General features: G+C 40.9%; 1 protein-coding gene across 1 annotated transcript in view; it reads left to right on the plus strand.

Moving 5' to 3' along the window:
• The first annotated feature begins 702 nt into the window (after positions 1–702).
• Positions 703–16,420, plus strand: part of CAND1 (cullin associated and neddylation dissociated 1) — a 54,246-nt gene continuing 38,528 nt past the window's right edge. The window contains exons 1-2 of the mRNA XM_079775385.1: positions 703–1,137; positions 14,005–14,148. Of these exons, the coding sequence (XP_079631511.1) occupies positions 1,070–1,137; positions 14,005–14,148 (212 nt within the window). The 5' untranslated portion in view covers positions 703–1,069. The remainder of the gene's footprint in view (positions 1,138–14,004; positions 14,149–16,420) is intronic.

Raw genomic sequence — 16,420 nt, forward strand, 5'->3', positions numbered from 1 at the left:
CCCAAAGGCGGCAGCCTAGCTCTGCAAACATCCCTTAGCAGCAAAAGCAGAGAAAATCCGAATCAGCGGCAGCAACCCAGAGCGCGGCGATCTAAAGGTTTTCTCCACCACAGCAGCCTTGCCAGACTGCAAATCCCAGCATTCCTTCCTTTTACGGGAGCTAATAAGGGGACGTTGCTTCAGCCAATCACATCTTGATTCACTGTAACACCCCCCCCACAACTGAATTCTGGGATTTGTAGTTTTCACGTCCCAAGTGGATTCTGGGATTTGTGGTTTTCACGTGGCAACATGATACCATCGTGGTTAAAGCAATGTAGGCCACGCATCCGATTCAAAATGAAAGCTCCTTTGAGTCATTCTTCTGTTGGTCTCCAGACTAACTCGTTCATTAGCATTATTTCCAGACCTTATACTCGTTAAAAAAATTGTAAACTTTTTCTCCGTCACACAGGAAAAAAAAAAATCAAGTTATTTTTAGATTAAGGTACACTGATCCCACTCGTCCCCCATCCTTTAACCGTCGCATTTAAATCTCGCGAGAACAGCCCCTTTGGGTCGCAGTCTGGCCTCCTAAAAGGCGGTGCACGTGAAGACTGACAAAAGCCTCCTCCAACAGGATTGCCCTTCAAGTAGCGTGGCTACAGCGTGCGTGGGGAGACCTCCGTGAACCCTGACCTCAGCTCGCCGTAGCGTCCCGCGTCCACCGCCCCCGCCCCCGGAGCGAAGGAGGCGGGTTTTGGCCTCTGGCCCTGGGGAGAGAGCGCGGAGGGAGTGGGAGCGAGCTGAGCCCGAGGGGAAGGTCCGGCCGTGCTCCCTGCTTCCCATGAGCCCGTTCTCCGGCGAGCTGCGCCGTCGTTAGGCCGGCCTCGTAGCCTCTGCTTTCCCCGGGACAGGCCCACGCCTCGCCGGGGAGGGGGCCACCCGTCGAGGCGCCTCCTTAGTCAGCGTCGGCGTCGCGCTGCGACCCTGGAAGCGGGACCGCCGCGAGCGAGAGGAGCAGCAGCGGCGGCGGCGGCAGCGGGCAGCAGCATCAGCGGCGCCAGCGGGCGGGATCGAGGCCGTCAACATGGCGAGCGCCTCGTACCACATTTCCAATCTGCTGGAGAAAATGACATCCAGTGACAAGGACTTCAGGTAAGGCCGGAATCCGACCCGAAGCCCACCGCGGGGTCCCCCGCCCGCGGCCCCGGCCCTCGGGCGGGCCATGCCCCACCCCTTCGGCCGGAGCCGGTTTCTCCGCTTTCCCGAAGTCCCCTGCCCACCCCTCGGATCCGAGAGCCCGGCCGCCCCCTTTCCTCTCCCACCTGGCCACCCCCTCCCCCATGCTTTCCTCCGGGCCGTTGCCCGCCGCCGGTCCCCGGCCCTTGCTGTGTCTCCAAAAGTCCCCTCCGCATTCTCGGCTACACTTTCCCTCCCCCACACCCGGCAGGATTTTCGTGTCCCGGGTAGCGAAAAGGGGCGAAATCACTCCCGTTGTGGGGAGGGGAGTTGCTCGAGGCGTGGAGATCCGGAGGCCGGGCCTACTCGCCGGGCCGCCGGAGGCGCTAGGCCGCTCGCTCGCTCGCTGCGGCCCCGAACTCAGCCCACTCGGGGGCACCTCGCCGTCTCCTCCTTTCCCGCAGCTGTGAGCGGGCCTAGGTGCATTCCTCTCGCACGATTTGCTGGTTTTGAGCTCTTCTCGGATTAAGTTATAAACTTTTTCTTTGGACTGGTTTCTTTTCGTGGGAATGGGAAGAAGGGGGAGGGCAGCCGGGACGGAGGAAACTAGACTCGCAGGGTTTTCCCGCCAGCATCTCTGTCATTTTCCCTTGTCGGGTAAAACCCGAGCAGGAACTCGGGGTTTCAGTTTTATTTGTTTATATCCAGAACTGACTGCCAGAAAGGTGACTTGCTGAACCTTAAACAGCAAAGTAAGCCAGGCACATGGATCTTACTGGAGATGAGGAGCTTCTGGTATGGGGATGGTGAATAGGATAGCAGTTGTGTTCCAGAAGACTTACACTCTGGGTTCCAAACCTTGGTAACATGCATATTGAAAAATTGTTCTGTTTTCACGGATTAACTTGATTTCTCTCTCATTTTTGCAATACGGTAAAAATTTTCAATCCTTTCTTCCTGCCTCCCATCCCATCACAAACTAAAAAAAGCTCTCCATGTTAAAACAAAAGTATTTTTATTTCTTTGACACTCATTTTGTTCTCTAAGGTTTAGTGGTTGTATTTTGTGTGCATTTTAAAAGAACATGGAGTCTTCCATAAAATTGTGGCTGAAGAGCTTATTTATTATTTATTTGTGGTATGAACAGTATGATTTAACACCTGAAATCATGTCTAAACCTTATCTACCAGGGAGAAATTCTCTGATTTGTGAAACAAGAACAATGAAAAATGTAGAATTCGTGTTCCTAAATAAATTGATGTGCTGGCATATTAAAATGGCCAATGAAATACAGTTTTATTCAAAGCCAAGTGATTTTAGAAAGTTGCTACCTAGGGAGTTTTTAGCATCATATTTGAAACTTTTAAAATCTAGTTTGCTAATTCTAAAGATTTTAGTGTTGTGACTTTTTGGAGGAGACTTGTTTGTTTTGGGTATTTTGATATTTAGATTTGTGTAGTTCTAGTGCCAAGATTTTTAGGGGAAATAAAAGTTTTTGGTTGTTTTTCTTTTTAAAAAGGGGTTTGAATGCTCTTTACTTACATTTGCAGCTTTGCTTGCTCCCAACTCAAGCCATTAAAGTTTAAATAAAACTAACTTTCAGTTAGTGGAGTGTATGGTGTGATTTTTCCCTCCCCACTTCTTCCCATTTCTGTCAAGTTGGCTCATTCTGTAAAAGTACTAAATTTCATTTTGATTGTGTTCAATTTCAGTATAAAGATAGCACTTTCCCTATAATAATAATACAATTTTTTTCAACTAGTCAGACATGTGTGGGTAATATGTTTAGAATAAAGAAATCTAATGTAGTAATATGCATATGTGATGATTGACTGAAGCTTTCTTGAATTTCTTGTAAAGATGAAAATACACACATGCTTTTTGGTTTTGTTTTTTTAAACTGAAAGAATTAATGCTCTGATGTTAAGCTACAAGTCTGTATTGAACTTGGTAAGGATTGTTTATCAATTTGAACTGGAATAAATCAAAACATTGCTTGGAGGATTATTGTCCGAAAAGTGTAATACTGAAATATTTCTAATAGTTTGTAGAAGTATTATAGAAGATAATTTTAGGTAGGACATATGTTTAGGAACAATAATTGACTTCTAGTAATATAGCATCATTAAGAATTTTTATTAACTCTGTTTTAAAGACTTGTGATATGCTCAAACCATCTAGTTAACAGACAAGACAGTCTTTGAAACTAAAGCACTATGTATATTACAGACATTTAAGAGATTAATTAAAATAGTGAGTATTTGAAGTCGAGCATTTTGAAAGTTTTTCTGTACATTTTCAATATAGGCATTTACTTGAATACCTTCTATTTTAAAATGATGCTTTCTAATTTCTCATTAGAAATTTATTTACTTGTTTATTTATTTTGATGTAAATATCAGAGTTTTTCTACTACATGTTTTAAAATACCTACTACCAGAAAGTTGTGAGGACAAGGCTAATTAACATTATAGAGTATCTAACATGTGCAAACCACTCTACCTTGTGCTAAGGGGAAAAGAAAAAAAATCATCTAAAAGGAAGAAAAAAGTGTATTCTTCTCATGGTAGACTCCAAACAGAAAACCTACTAGTCTCAAGATATGCGTTCTGATCATGTAGGATTTTTTGTTGTGAAATATCTGTGAGATCTTGGGCAGGCTATTGAATTTGGAATTAAATTTTCACTTGAGAGACTTGTACATGGGTGATTACATAAGGTCCATATAGGCCAGGAATTTCAGGTTTCTGTGGATAACTACTTTGTCCATTAATGGTAAAAAAGTATGTGCAGGCTTCAAAGATTTGAAATATCATCTTTTTAAAAGAATTGTTTTGTGGCATTTAAATCATAGGCTCAATTTATTGAAAAAACACACAACTAATGCCTTTTTTCCTGTCGTTAGTATTTTGTATTTTTTGAAGGTGGGATATATATTAAGGTTTAGTACCAGTAGGTAGGTGATTCTGTAGATACCATACTGAAAACTTCAATATGCATGAATCATGTGAATGCTCCACTTATGAATATTAATATTGAATATTCAGTGGGTTGAGATAACAAAGTTCTGCTTTTATTTTTATACTAGAGGCCCGGTGCTTGAAATTCATGCACTTTGGGGGTGGTCCCTCAGCCTGGCCTGCACCCGCTCGCAGTCCGGGAGCCCTTGGTGAATGTCCTACTGACGGCTTAGGCCTGTTCCTTGCTCAGTCTCAATTGGCTGGACCCTAGCAGCCAGCTAACCTACCGGTTGGAGCATCTGCCCTCTGGGGGTCAGTACACGTCATAGCGAGCAGTTGAGCGGCCTTAGCATATCATTAACATATTACGCTTCGATTAGTTGAACGGAGGACCAGACACTTAGCATATTAGGCTTTTATTATATAGGATAGGATATTTCACGCACCACCAACTGAATTAAAGTATTCCAATGAATCAAGTGCTAAAGAAAAAATTTTATCTTTCTGTTCATAATCTTATATAATAAAAGGCTAATATGCAAATAGACCGAATGGCAGAATGACTGGTCACTATGATGTGCACTGACCACCAGGGGACAGATGCTCAATGCAGGAGCTGCTCCCTGGTGGTCAGTGTGCTCCCACAGGGGGAGTAACACTCAGCCAGAAGCCCTGAGCTGGGCTCAGGGCTGGCGAGCGCAGTGGCAGTGGCAAGAGCTTCTCCCTCCTCCACAGCAGCGCTAAGGATGTCCAACTGCTGGCTTAAGCCTGCTCCCATCAGTCAGACATCCCCCAAGGGCTCCCAGACTGTGAGAGGGCGCAGACCAGTCTGAGGGACCCCTCCCCTCCCCGAGTGCATGAATTTTGTGCACCAGGCCTCTAGTAGTTAATAATAATGGTTAGTGTGGGCTTTTATGCACTTGATACAGTTTGTTTATTTTTAATCTTCACCTGAGGATATATTGTTTTTCTGTTGTTTTGAATTTGTTTGTTTTTGTGGGTTTTTTTTTTTTAAGGGCGAGGGAGAGAGAAAACATTGATTGGTTGCCACCCTTACATGCCCTGACCTGGAATCGAACTCACCCATCTTTTGGTGAGTGCTCCAATCCAGGCCCCTCTGCCCCCCAGGGTGATCCTATTTAGTTAAGTGGATACTAACAATCTCTGTTATAGCTGAGAAAATAAGTGATGATGCTAATTACTTGCCCAAAGTCAGTTTGACAGTAGTGGATCTGGGCTTTCCAGATACCCCCAGAACATGAACACTTTATGCTACTTCTCCAGGGTTTTGACTAGGGGACATTAAGAGTAAGTCCTTAAATTTCATTTCTAAGTTAGACTTAGGGAATATATTGTGCTAAAAGAAGCTTTTAATAATTCCGTAAGAGAGAATACAAAAAGTTGAAGATCTTGTGCTTGCCCGCAATAATATCTACATGCTTGTTGAATGGTTAAGACACTACTGTAAAAAAGATAAGTATTCCATGGCAATATGTCTTTGTAGGCTGAAGTGGCAGAGAAGATGAAAAAAGCAAGGAGATTCAGGTTGTGGAATGTCTGAGGGTCTAAGCTAGTTCTTTAAATTGTATGTAGAGAAAACTGTGTGAAAGCACATGTACAGCCCTAGCTGGTTTGGCTCAGTGGATAAAGCGTTGGCCTGTGGACCAGAGGGTCCCAGGTTCAATTCCAGTCAAGGGCGCACATACCTCTGTTGCAGGCTCCTCCCTGGCCCAGGCCCTGGGAAGGCGCTTGCAGGAGGCAACCAATTGATGTATTTCTCTCACATTGATGTTTCTCTCTGTCTTTCCCTCTCTCTAAAAATCAATGGAAAAATATCCTTGGGTGAGGATTACAAACAAATAAATAAATAAATAAATAAATAAATAAATAAATAAATAAAAAAAGGAAAGCACATGTACAATATTTCATTGGGGAAAAGGGAGTAGATTATCTTGACTGAACTGGTACCTAGCTTGGGATGAGTACTGTTCTGGAAACTCTCTTGAGAGTAAGGAACCTTGTCTTTCTGAACTGAATTCTTTACTCTGTCTAGTGCCTTGACCATGTAGGTTCCCAATAGTTACTTGTTTTAGTTGAATTGGATTTTAGTTCACGTTAAGAAAAAAGCATATAGGGATTTGGGGGAAGTTTCTTCCAGAAGCCAGTATAAAATCTACCAATCTATTTTTTACTTTTTTTTAAGAGGGAGTGTGAAAGGGAGGGAGAAAGAAAGAGAAAGAGAAACAACAATATGAGGGGCATCAATTGGTAACCTTCTTCCCTTGCCCTGACCTGGGTGGGGATCGAACCTGCAAACCAGGTACAGTGCCCTTGACCAGGAATCGAACCCAAGACCCTTCGTTGCTTGGGCCAATGCTCAAACCATTTTGACACACCAGCCAGGGCCAATGTATTTTTTTATATACCATTTTATACAATCTAAAATAATTTACTGCATTGTAGAATTTCCTAGCTTGATAATGATTGTGTGTTACCCAATGTACTTGTGTTTTGAATATTGGAAATCATTTTCTCTTGAAAGCTGTTTAAATGCTAATAAAAACTTCAGTCCTGTTAAATGGAATCAGGCTTTCAGAGCTGGAAGGGGCATTAGAGATCCTGTAACATAGCTGACAGTACTGTGTGGGCATTCACAGAAATGTAACAGGAAATACTAAGTGAAGTTATCTGGACTGCTTGTGCTTGAAAAAAAAGTAGGTTTAAGCAGAATAAATGGATTTGTAGAGAATAAGAAGGTGATTTGGGGGCATTTTTAAGTACTTTGCAGGTTGATGGCAGTAAGTTACTTGCTTTCACTTAACGTGATTTTTCTTGATATAGGTATACTGGTAACACTGATTATATTGAGCTCACCACTGACTTCATTGAGGGAACTGGGAAGAAGAAAGATGACAAAAAATTAGTTTTATTTACATGAACAATATTAAGACTGTCGCAAGTTAATTCTTAAGTCTAAGGGAATAAATAAGAAAAAGTTAGATTGCAGTGGTGTGTGTATAAGATCTTTGAAAAAGAATTGATTCACTGGGTGATGCAGTTGGCCCATACATTTAGATTTTTGATGCAGTTGATCACAAGGGTAAAATTGTGTTTACACATGCGGGAAAGGTTGTGGTGAGTTACTCATTGTGCAGTACAAGGTATTTATTTCTACCATTTAATGCTTCTCTGCATTGAATAATTTCTCTCCTTAAGGAATTTTCAGTTTTGTAGAATAAGCCAGGTGTGGAAATTCCAGACCATGACTGTCTTGTTCATAACTGTTTGCAGGGCTTGGCACAGTTCCTAATGATAATATCCCCCAAATATTGGTTGAGTAAATGTCCTGTAAGTTATATCCAAGTGGGACTCCCATGGGAGTCTAAAAGTTAACATCTTAATTTCCCCCTCTTTCACCTTAAATTACACCTTTTTTAAAAAAAATTCTAATTTTGTCTTGTTATATTACCATCCACCAAATGTCCCAGTTGGAAAGCCTTGATGTCACCCATTTACCTTTTTTCTCAAATTAGTCTCCCTGTAGGGCCTTTTTATTATTACTTCTGTTATTATTATTGTTGTTGATTTTAGAGAAGGAGGAAAAGTGGGGGGGGGGGGCACCAATGTGAAGGATACATTGATCAGTTGCCTCCCTTACAAGACTGGGGTCAAACCCGCAACCTAGGTATGTGTCCTGACCGGGAATCAAACCCAAGACCCTTCGGTGCACGAAATGAAGCCCTGACCAACTGAGCCACACTGCCCAGGGCTCAGGCCTCTTTTTAATACAATCTGTTGGTAACTCTTCCATTAGAATTTTCTTCCTGACCTGATCATATCCTTCCCCACTAATTCCATTGATTACAAGATAAACTTTAAACTTCTTAGCTGTTGCCTCTTCCCCAAAATTCCTCACAATCTTCATGTAACTAATTTAGTGGGTATTTTCTTTACTGGTATTTGATATGTAAGCAGCTTACTACTTTTTCCTTATTGAAATTCTTTTATAGTTATCTCTGACACAACTTGGGTTTGTTACTATTATAGAGAGGGAGCACACACACTATGGGGTGTGTCTCAGCAAGAGGGTTGGGATCTATTTATTTGGGTAATTTGGGAAAAGATCTAATGAAGTGGAGACTTGCTTTAGATTGGATGTTGTCTGAAACTGGGGCACTTTTATCATTTGACATCTTAATATTACAGGTAGGACAGACTAAAGCAGAGGCAGAGCTGTAATTGGTCAAGAATAACAGTCACTCATGAGACGAGGAAGTTTTTGGTATTTTATATGGCTTAGTGACCTTGTCTGATATGGTTGTTCTGTGAGGTTGTTTATGTCGATGCTTTAGCTATAAACATCAGATCAGTTTGGAGTAACATTGAGGTTTAGGTATGAGCCTCAGATCAATTCTTGGACTTCAATGGCTGTTGTCTTTCTCAGTCTTCATTTGAACGCTCTATTCACTGAGCCAAACCGGTTAGGCTCATTTGGCCAAAGGCAGATGAATTTGGGCTGCAGGACATTAATTCATGATGTTCACATCTTCACTATTGCTGATATTTTGTTGTTTCAGATCAGAAGAGTAGCCATTTATGTAGTTTGTAGTTGAGCCAGGCTTATTAATACTTTCTTCTGTTGTAAGGTAAGAGGTTGAACCATCTGATGTGACAGTGGCTATTTAATAACGTTAAGACTCTGGACAGGATACCTATTCAACTGTCACACCTGATTCCTGTGGTTTTCTTCTCTGTCCATTTCCTAACTCATGCCTTTTTATTTATTTTTAAAAATATATATTTTATTGATTTTTTTATAGAGAGGAAGGGAGAGGGATAGAGAGTTAGAAACATTGATGAGAAAGAAACATCGATCAGCTGCCTTCTGCACATCCCCTACTGGGGATGTGCCTGCAACCAAGGTACATGACCTTGACCAGAATCAAACCTGGGACCCTTCAGTCTGCAGGCCGATGCTCTGTCCACTGAGCCAAACTGGTTAGGGCCCTAACTCATGTCTTACCATTCCCATATCTAATAAATTTCAGTGTCCTCTTAATTTTAACCTTGTAAATCTCAGGGTTGGTTCTCAATATTCAAAGTTGCCATGAAGATTCAATTAGCTATTCTGAACCATTGCTTTTAGGGGAAATACAGGGTTTGTAACTTGGTGTTATATGTGTTTCTGTTTAAAAACACCTTATTTAATATGCTAGAGGCCTGGTACACGAAATTCATGTACTGAGGGAGGGGGTGTCCCTCAGCCTGGCCTGTGCCCTCTCGCAGTCCGGGACCCCTTGCTCCTTATTGCCTGCCTGCAGCGGAGGCGGGAGAGGCTCCTGCCACCACCGCTGCACTCGCCAGCTGTGAGCCTGGCTTCTGGCTGAGCAGCGCACCCCCTGTGGGAGTGCACTGACCACCAGAGGGCAGCTCCTGCATTGAGTGTCTGCCCCCTGGTGGTCAGGGCAGTCATAGCGACTGATCATTCTGCTGTTCGGTCAATTTGCATATTGGGGTTTTATTATATAGGATGTTGATTCATAATATTGAACTCAAGGCCAACAGCACTATAACTTATGCCTAAACAAATCTGACAGGTGTAGTTTTTTTCAGGGAGATGCATCACAGCTTTCTTGTACTTAGGAATACTAGACAGTACTTTTGCACTACTATTGGGGGTCATTTTAAATAGCAAAATTACCAACAAAAAGCACAAATATGTATAAAACCTGATGCTAAGGAGACTGAGAAGAGATACATTAGTGCCTCTTTATCCACAGTTTCTCTACCTGCAGTTTCAGTTACCCACAGTCAAATGTGATCCAGGAATAAATAGTTAATAAGTTTTAAATTGAGCGCTGTTTTGAACTCTCTCACCACCCAGCTCTGTCCACATGGATATGAATCATCTCTGTCCAGCATATCCACACTGTATACCCTACCTGCCTTCTTGGTTATCAGATCAACTTTCCACTGCACTGTTTCTTAGTGCTTTACACTGAGGTACTTATTCAGCACTACCACCTTTACCACCCACACAAAGATAAAAAATTTAAAATTCCAAACCAGCTTTCCCAATGCAAACCCCTATTAATCTTTTGAAACCCAAACTAACCATCAGTTTTTTGGAGTGATCATTGCCAAATGCCTTTAAGTATTGCTTTTAAAAATTTGTAAGATTGAAATTTGTCTTTACTGGTCTGCCCATTAGTAAATGAAAAAGTTAAGAGAAAGAGACTGAGTCTATGTTTATTATCCAAGCCATTAGTATCATGCCTAAAATAGTAAATGCTTAAGAGACATTTTACCAATTAGCTTTTGAATCTGCCATAGAGAACATCCAAAATGGTCAGTTTCCTTAGAAGATTTTTAATACAATTTCTTATATTTAACATAAGGAAGAAATATTCAGGGGTAACTCTTATTATAACCTCATACTATATCCAATTTTTCTGATTTTTAAAAATATTAACTATTGCTAATTTTGCTGGTGCTCATTCTAACTTTAAAAAAATATATATTTTATTGATTTTTTTTTACAGAGAGGAAGGGAAAGGGATAGAGTTAGAAACGTCGATGAGAGAGAAACATCGATCAGCTGCCTCCTGCACACCTCCTACTGGGGATGTGCCCACAACCAAGGTACATGCCCTTGACCGGAATCGAACCTGGACCTTTCAGTTCACAGGCCAATGCTCTACCCACTGAGCCAAACCGGTTAGGCTCATTCTAACTCTTTTTTTAAAAAGTTAACCATTACTAGTTTTTTGAAAATCAGTAGACTTCTTTATTAGAATACTAGTGTCCCGATGCACAGATTCGTGCACATTGAAAGAAAAAATATTTTAATGTCACTATTCGTGTCTTGCTAATGAAAAGATAATAGAATTCTGCCCAGTCTCCTATCTACCTACTCCAGGACTTCTGTGAGTATCAAAGCAGATGAGGCACGGAAAATGCTTCACAAACATTTGGTTAAACTGTAAAATGTTTGCACCTGGCTATAAGGCAAGTCAGGTTTCTGGGCTGAAGAAACTCCAAGGAGACTAGTTGCTAGGGGGAGGAAGCCTGGATTGCTACGTGATGTCATTAGCTGGAGCCCATAGTGGCCGTTTCCGGGCTGGGCTGGGCTGTAGGCTGCATTTTGCACCATGGGGTCTTGGCAGCGTTGGCTGCAATTTGGTGAGATGTCGCTCCAGGGTGGTGGCGGGGTCTGTGTCCCACTTGGGGGAAGCCGAGTGTTAGTTTGTCAGCAACTGGTCCGTGGTGCCGTTTATTTTTAAACTAGTGGCCTGGTGCATGAAATTCTTGCACATTAAAAGGGGATTAATTAGAGGAAATAATTTAATATTGCTATTTGCCCTTTTTCTATAATAGAAGTGTCAGAGATGAAAGAAAATTAGTAAAATGTATATGAAAACCTTCCTCCTGTCAGAGACTGGGGCTCACCACAGGACCAGAGTCAAGTCCCCGCCCATCCACATGCGCCTCAAAATCGCGTGAGACCCATACCCAGCCGGCCCCCCCAGTGGGCTAGATCCAGACCTGGCTAGTCCCACCCTTGTCAAGCCCCGCTGGGTTGGGGGCATGGCCTAAGATGCCCCGTCAAGCCCCACCAGGCGGTGGGGGGGGGGGGGCGCAGCCTCAGGTCCCCCATCAAGCCCCACTGGGCAGGGGCGCAGCCTGAGTTCCCCCAACCCAGCATTGGGGGTGCACCTTAAGGTCCCCTGTCAAGTCCACTGGGTGCGGGACATGACCTGAGGTCCCCTGTCAAGCCCCGCCAGGCAGGGAGGTTGAGCCTCAGGTCCCCTGGCCTGATGCTGGGGTGGAGGGTGCGGCCTGAGGTCCCCTGGCCTGGTGCCAGGGTTGGGGGCGCAGCCTCAGGTCCCCCGGCCTGGTGCTGGGGCAGAGGGCGAGGCCTGAGGTCCCCGTCAAGCCCCACTTGGTGGGGGTTGCGGCCTGAGGTCCCCCAGCATGGCGCTGGGGCATGGGGAGCAGCCTGAGGTCCCCTAGCCCAGCACCAGGACGGGAAGCGCACCTTGAGGTCCCCTGTCAAGCCCCACGGGGGCGGGGGAGGGCGTAGCCTCAGGTCCCTGCTGATTGCTCGTTAAGGCTCCTTATGGAAACTTGGCCTCAGCTGTGGGTGCAGTCATCTTTGTGATGGAGTGATGATCAATTAGCATATTCCCTCTTTATTAGATTAGACAGGATGGCCAGTACATTTCATGGCAACTGCTATGTTGAGCGTCTGCCCCCTGGTGGTCAGTGTGCATCATAGTTACTGGTTGACGGACACTTAGCCTTTTATATCTATCTATATATATAAAACCCTAAGCAACTGGTCGATCCTTTGATCAGCTGCCTCCTGCAAGCCCCCTACTGGGGATGGAGCCTGGAACCAAAACATTTTTTTACATTGGGCTTATCTGCTTTTACTGAAATTGATGGTCATCATGTTTTTCTTTAACCAGATGATTAGCATTTCAGGGATTCTTAGAGGTGCTAACTACTATGGTTATTTAATGAATTTTATCTAAGTAAAATGGTTAAGATGCTTTTATTGTTTTATGTGTAGAAGTGCCTGCCTTCATGTGCTATTCAGATTGTTTTATTTTACTTTCCAGAATATTGTAGTTTTAATTTACTTTTTGTCATATAAAATGGGAAGGGGCTTCCAATTAGGAGAATTATGTGTGACCCAAGAACCAGGATATCACAGTTCCATTCTTGGTCAGGGCACATGCCTGGTTTCAGGCTTGATCCCCAGTAGGGGGCATGCAGGAGAGAGCCAAACCACCTTTACAAAATTTGGTAAGAATTGTGCTTGCATGTAGTGTTAAACTTTGAAGTTAGCATTAAGTGAACATACTAATTACTGGACTTATCCTTAAATTGTCTTATAATTGATGACTTGCTAAATTAATTAAGTTCTTTTGCCAAATTCTTGCCACATAATTTATTGCCTAAGTTGCCAGACTATCTGCATATCTGTTTATCATTTTAGCTCTAATTTGTTTTTCAGTCGATTTAAACATGGATCTTTGACATTTCTGAATGTAACATAAAATATTGAAGTTTTGCTCAAACTGGATCTGGTTCAAATAAAATAAAAAGGTATTAAGTAGTTATTTCTGTTAGATTCATTTTTTAGGTAGAGGGGAGCCAAGAATTAGGGGAAAATTCATTTGGTCTTTAAACTGATTTTTGGAGCTTTATTTCAATGGGCTTATCTGGTATTCTGAGAAACTACTTTTAAAACAATGAACTGACTCATGAGGTATAAAGGGAAAAAATCTGCAAGTCTACCTTATTTATATATTCTGTTCAGTCTTTTATTTAAAACTGAGATTAAACAGTTGATCACTTGGTGATTTTGTCAGGCTGTTCAGTATTTAACCTTCCTTTGACAGTGGTTCTTAAGGGAGGGGCTTGGATGTCATGTGAAACAGCTTTCTAGAATCACCTCATTATCACTTTGAAAAGACACCTGATACCTAGTAATGTGAGTTGGGATGGAGATGAGAATTTGTATTAATTTGCAATATGTAACATGTAACACACAGTATTACTTAAGAAGGTGTTCTTAATGTTTGTAGTTAACACGTTAAGCTCCATGTCAGTCGCCGATGACTGAAACGGAAAGGAAGATAAAACAGGCTTGGCGCTTAACGTGTTAAAGGCTTCCTAGGTAAAACTCAAATCACATGCAAAGAAAAAGTTAAGAGGAGCTTTTCTCCCCCTAAAAGCAGTGATGCAATTAATTAGAATGAAAGATCACTCACTGTAGTTCCTGTCAGTAAATGTGAAATCAAGACTGACCTGGGAAAGATAATTTTGGGTAATGATACCTTATTAAAATTAACAAATTTTAATTTTTTGGTAGGTTTATGGCTACAAATGATTTGATGACAGAACTGCAGAAAGATTCTATCAAGTTGGATGATGATAGTGAAAGGAAAGTAGTGAAAATGATTTTGAAGTTACTGGAAGATAAAAATGGAGAGGTACAGAATTTAGCTGTCAAATGGTAAGTTGTTTTTTTACTTGCTTACTGTGCTCTCTACCACATTTAAAATACTGTAATAATTGGTAAATTATCTTAGTCTTGTATTATGTCTTTCTGGATTAGGTGACTGGTGAATGTTTAGTATTTATACTTAGTATACTGCATTTTCTTATAGTTTCTATATTGACTAACTGTAGCCTTTTATGGTATTTTATTTCTTAAAAAAGTAATATAGGAAACTCCAGGAAGAGTGGTTCTCTCACTTGTTTGACCCAGTTTTTTTTTAGCTTTATTAAAAGGCCTACCTGCCTCTATCCATCTCTATATTCCAGTGTTCAAGGAAAGTACAGATGAAAATAAGACTTAAAGAATAGCAGCAGTTAAAACAACATCATTAACACAAATCAACACTGATGATAAAATAGTTACAAAGAACCTTTTTTTAAAAAATACTGATTTCAGAGAGGAAGGGATGGGGGAGAGAGATAGAAACATCAATGATGAGAGAGAATCATTGATTGGCCATCTCCTGCACACCCCCCACTGGGGATTGAGCCTGCAACCTGGGCATGTGCCCTGACTAGGAATCTCCTGGTTCATAGGTTGATGCTCAACCACTGAGCCACACTGACCAGGCTACAAAGAACCTTTCTTTAAAATTGTGAGAATTCCAGTTGTCTTTGTGTGTACAGTACAGTAGAAGCATCACATTAGACATGATATTAAGAAGAAAACTTGAAAGTTGGACTTACTCTGTTAATGCATCTATTTAATTTATACATACCAAATATTAGGAATCCTTAATTTACATCGTAAGGTATTAGTATAACCTGTAGTTTCATATAAAAATTAAATTAAGGAATTTTATGTCATTTTATGTTATATAATATTTGATAATTTAAATGAAGTATTGTCTCATTACTATTCCTTTATTGGATTCCTTATAAAGGTTTTTAATTTGTTTTGAGCTAAGCCTTTAGATACTTGCTGTAAGAGTAGGCAACAACGTGAGACTCATAGATCAATATAGAATTTCTAGACACGCAGTACAACTTTTATATATGTTTCTTTAACTTGGGACATTTTCATCTTTTAAATTTTTTTGCCATGTTCTTAATAAAGTTTTGTTCAAAATATATGCTAAACATTTTCCACCCTTTAAATACAATAAGAAAAAGTAATCTTTGTTCTAGATTGAGAGTTGTGAGGTATGTAGGTCTTTTATCACTTGAGTATGAATCTTAACTCATAGGAATCTGAGGCTTTTGATTTTTTATGATCTTTTATACTTAAAATTAATGGGTTGGGGAAGAAATTACATATTAAAGAAAATAAAAGAATTAAGATAAAAAAAAGGTAATAAATTAGATAAAACTCAAGATCTGCTTCTTGGAAGAGGGAAAATCCCAATAGATACATAAATTACTAAAGTAGTCTAATCAAGAAATTGGGAAAATTGTCAAAGAACTTATCATCCAAAGGACAGTCAGACACAGAAGTCTTTCACATACTCTTTGAAACCTCAAAGAATATATAATTCCAGTACACATAGTTCTAGTACTATTCCAGAACATAAAGTATGAAAACCATGCAGTCTTTTATTTTAGCTAAATACTGATAAGTTTGACGAAGTAAAGATAACACTAAAAAAGAAAACTACAGACCAGTTTCATTTAAATGTTCAAAATAAGACAGTATATTAAGTGTAACATACCATGATCAAATGAGGTTCATTGCAAGAACATAGTGCAGTTCAATGTTATGTGCTTTATTAATACATTTGTTTCAGGTTAATAGATCAGATGAAGGAAAAAACTGCCTGGTTAATTGTCAAGGTACTGTGAGATTCTACCTTGATTTTGATTTAGAAAAAAACACACACAAAAAAAACACATAGCACCTTCCAAATACCAGCATCATATTTAATGTGTCATTAGGGGGAAAAACAGGTCAGGGATGCTTTATCTCACTAGAGAGAATTCATCACCAGTTTGAAGTAAAACATTTAATAATATGAATTTGATAGTATCTTTTTAACATTAAAAGTTCACAAACACACATTCACACCTCAACACAAATACCAATAAATTACCAGATACCTCCACACAAAAGTCAAGTACAAGGCAAAAATGTGTCTCTGTCCCAGCTACATTTCTTTTGAAGATATTAGCCACTGTAAGACAAGGTACATGGGAAAAATTAAGTCAATATAGAAAAAATATTAATGTAAACAATGAGAATTCCATGAAGTAACAGAATGTAAAATTAATGAACAAAAATCAGTAACTTTCAT

Source organism: Cnephaeus nilssonii (genome assembly GCF_951640355.1).
Source record: "Cnephaeus nilssonii genome assembly, chromosome: 6".
Classification (NCBI taxonomy): domain Eukaryota; kingdom Metazoa; phylum Chordata; class Mammalia; order Chiroptera; family Vespertilionidae; genus Cnephaeus; species Cnephaeus nilssonii.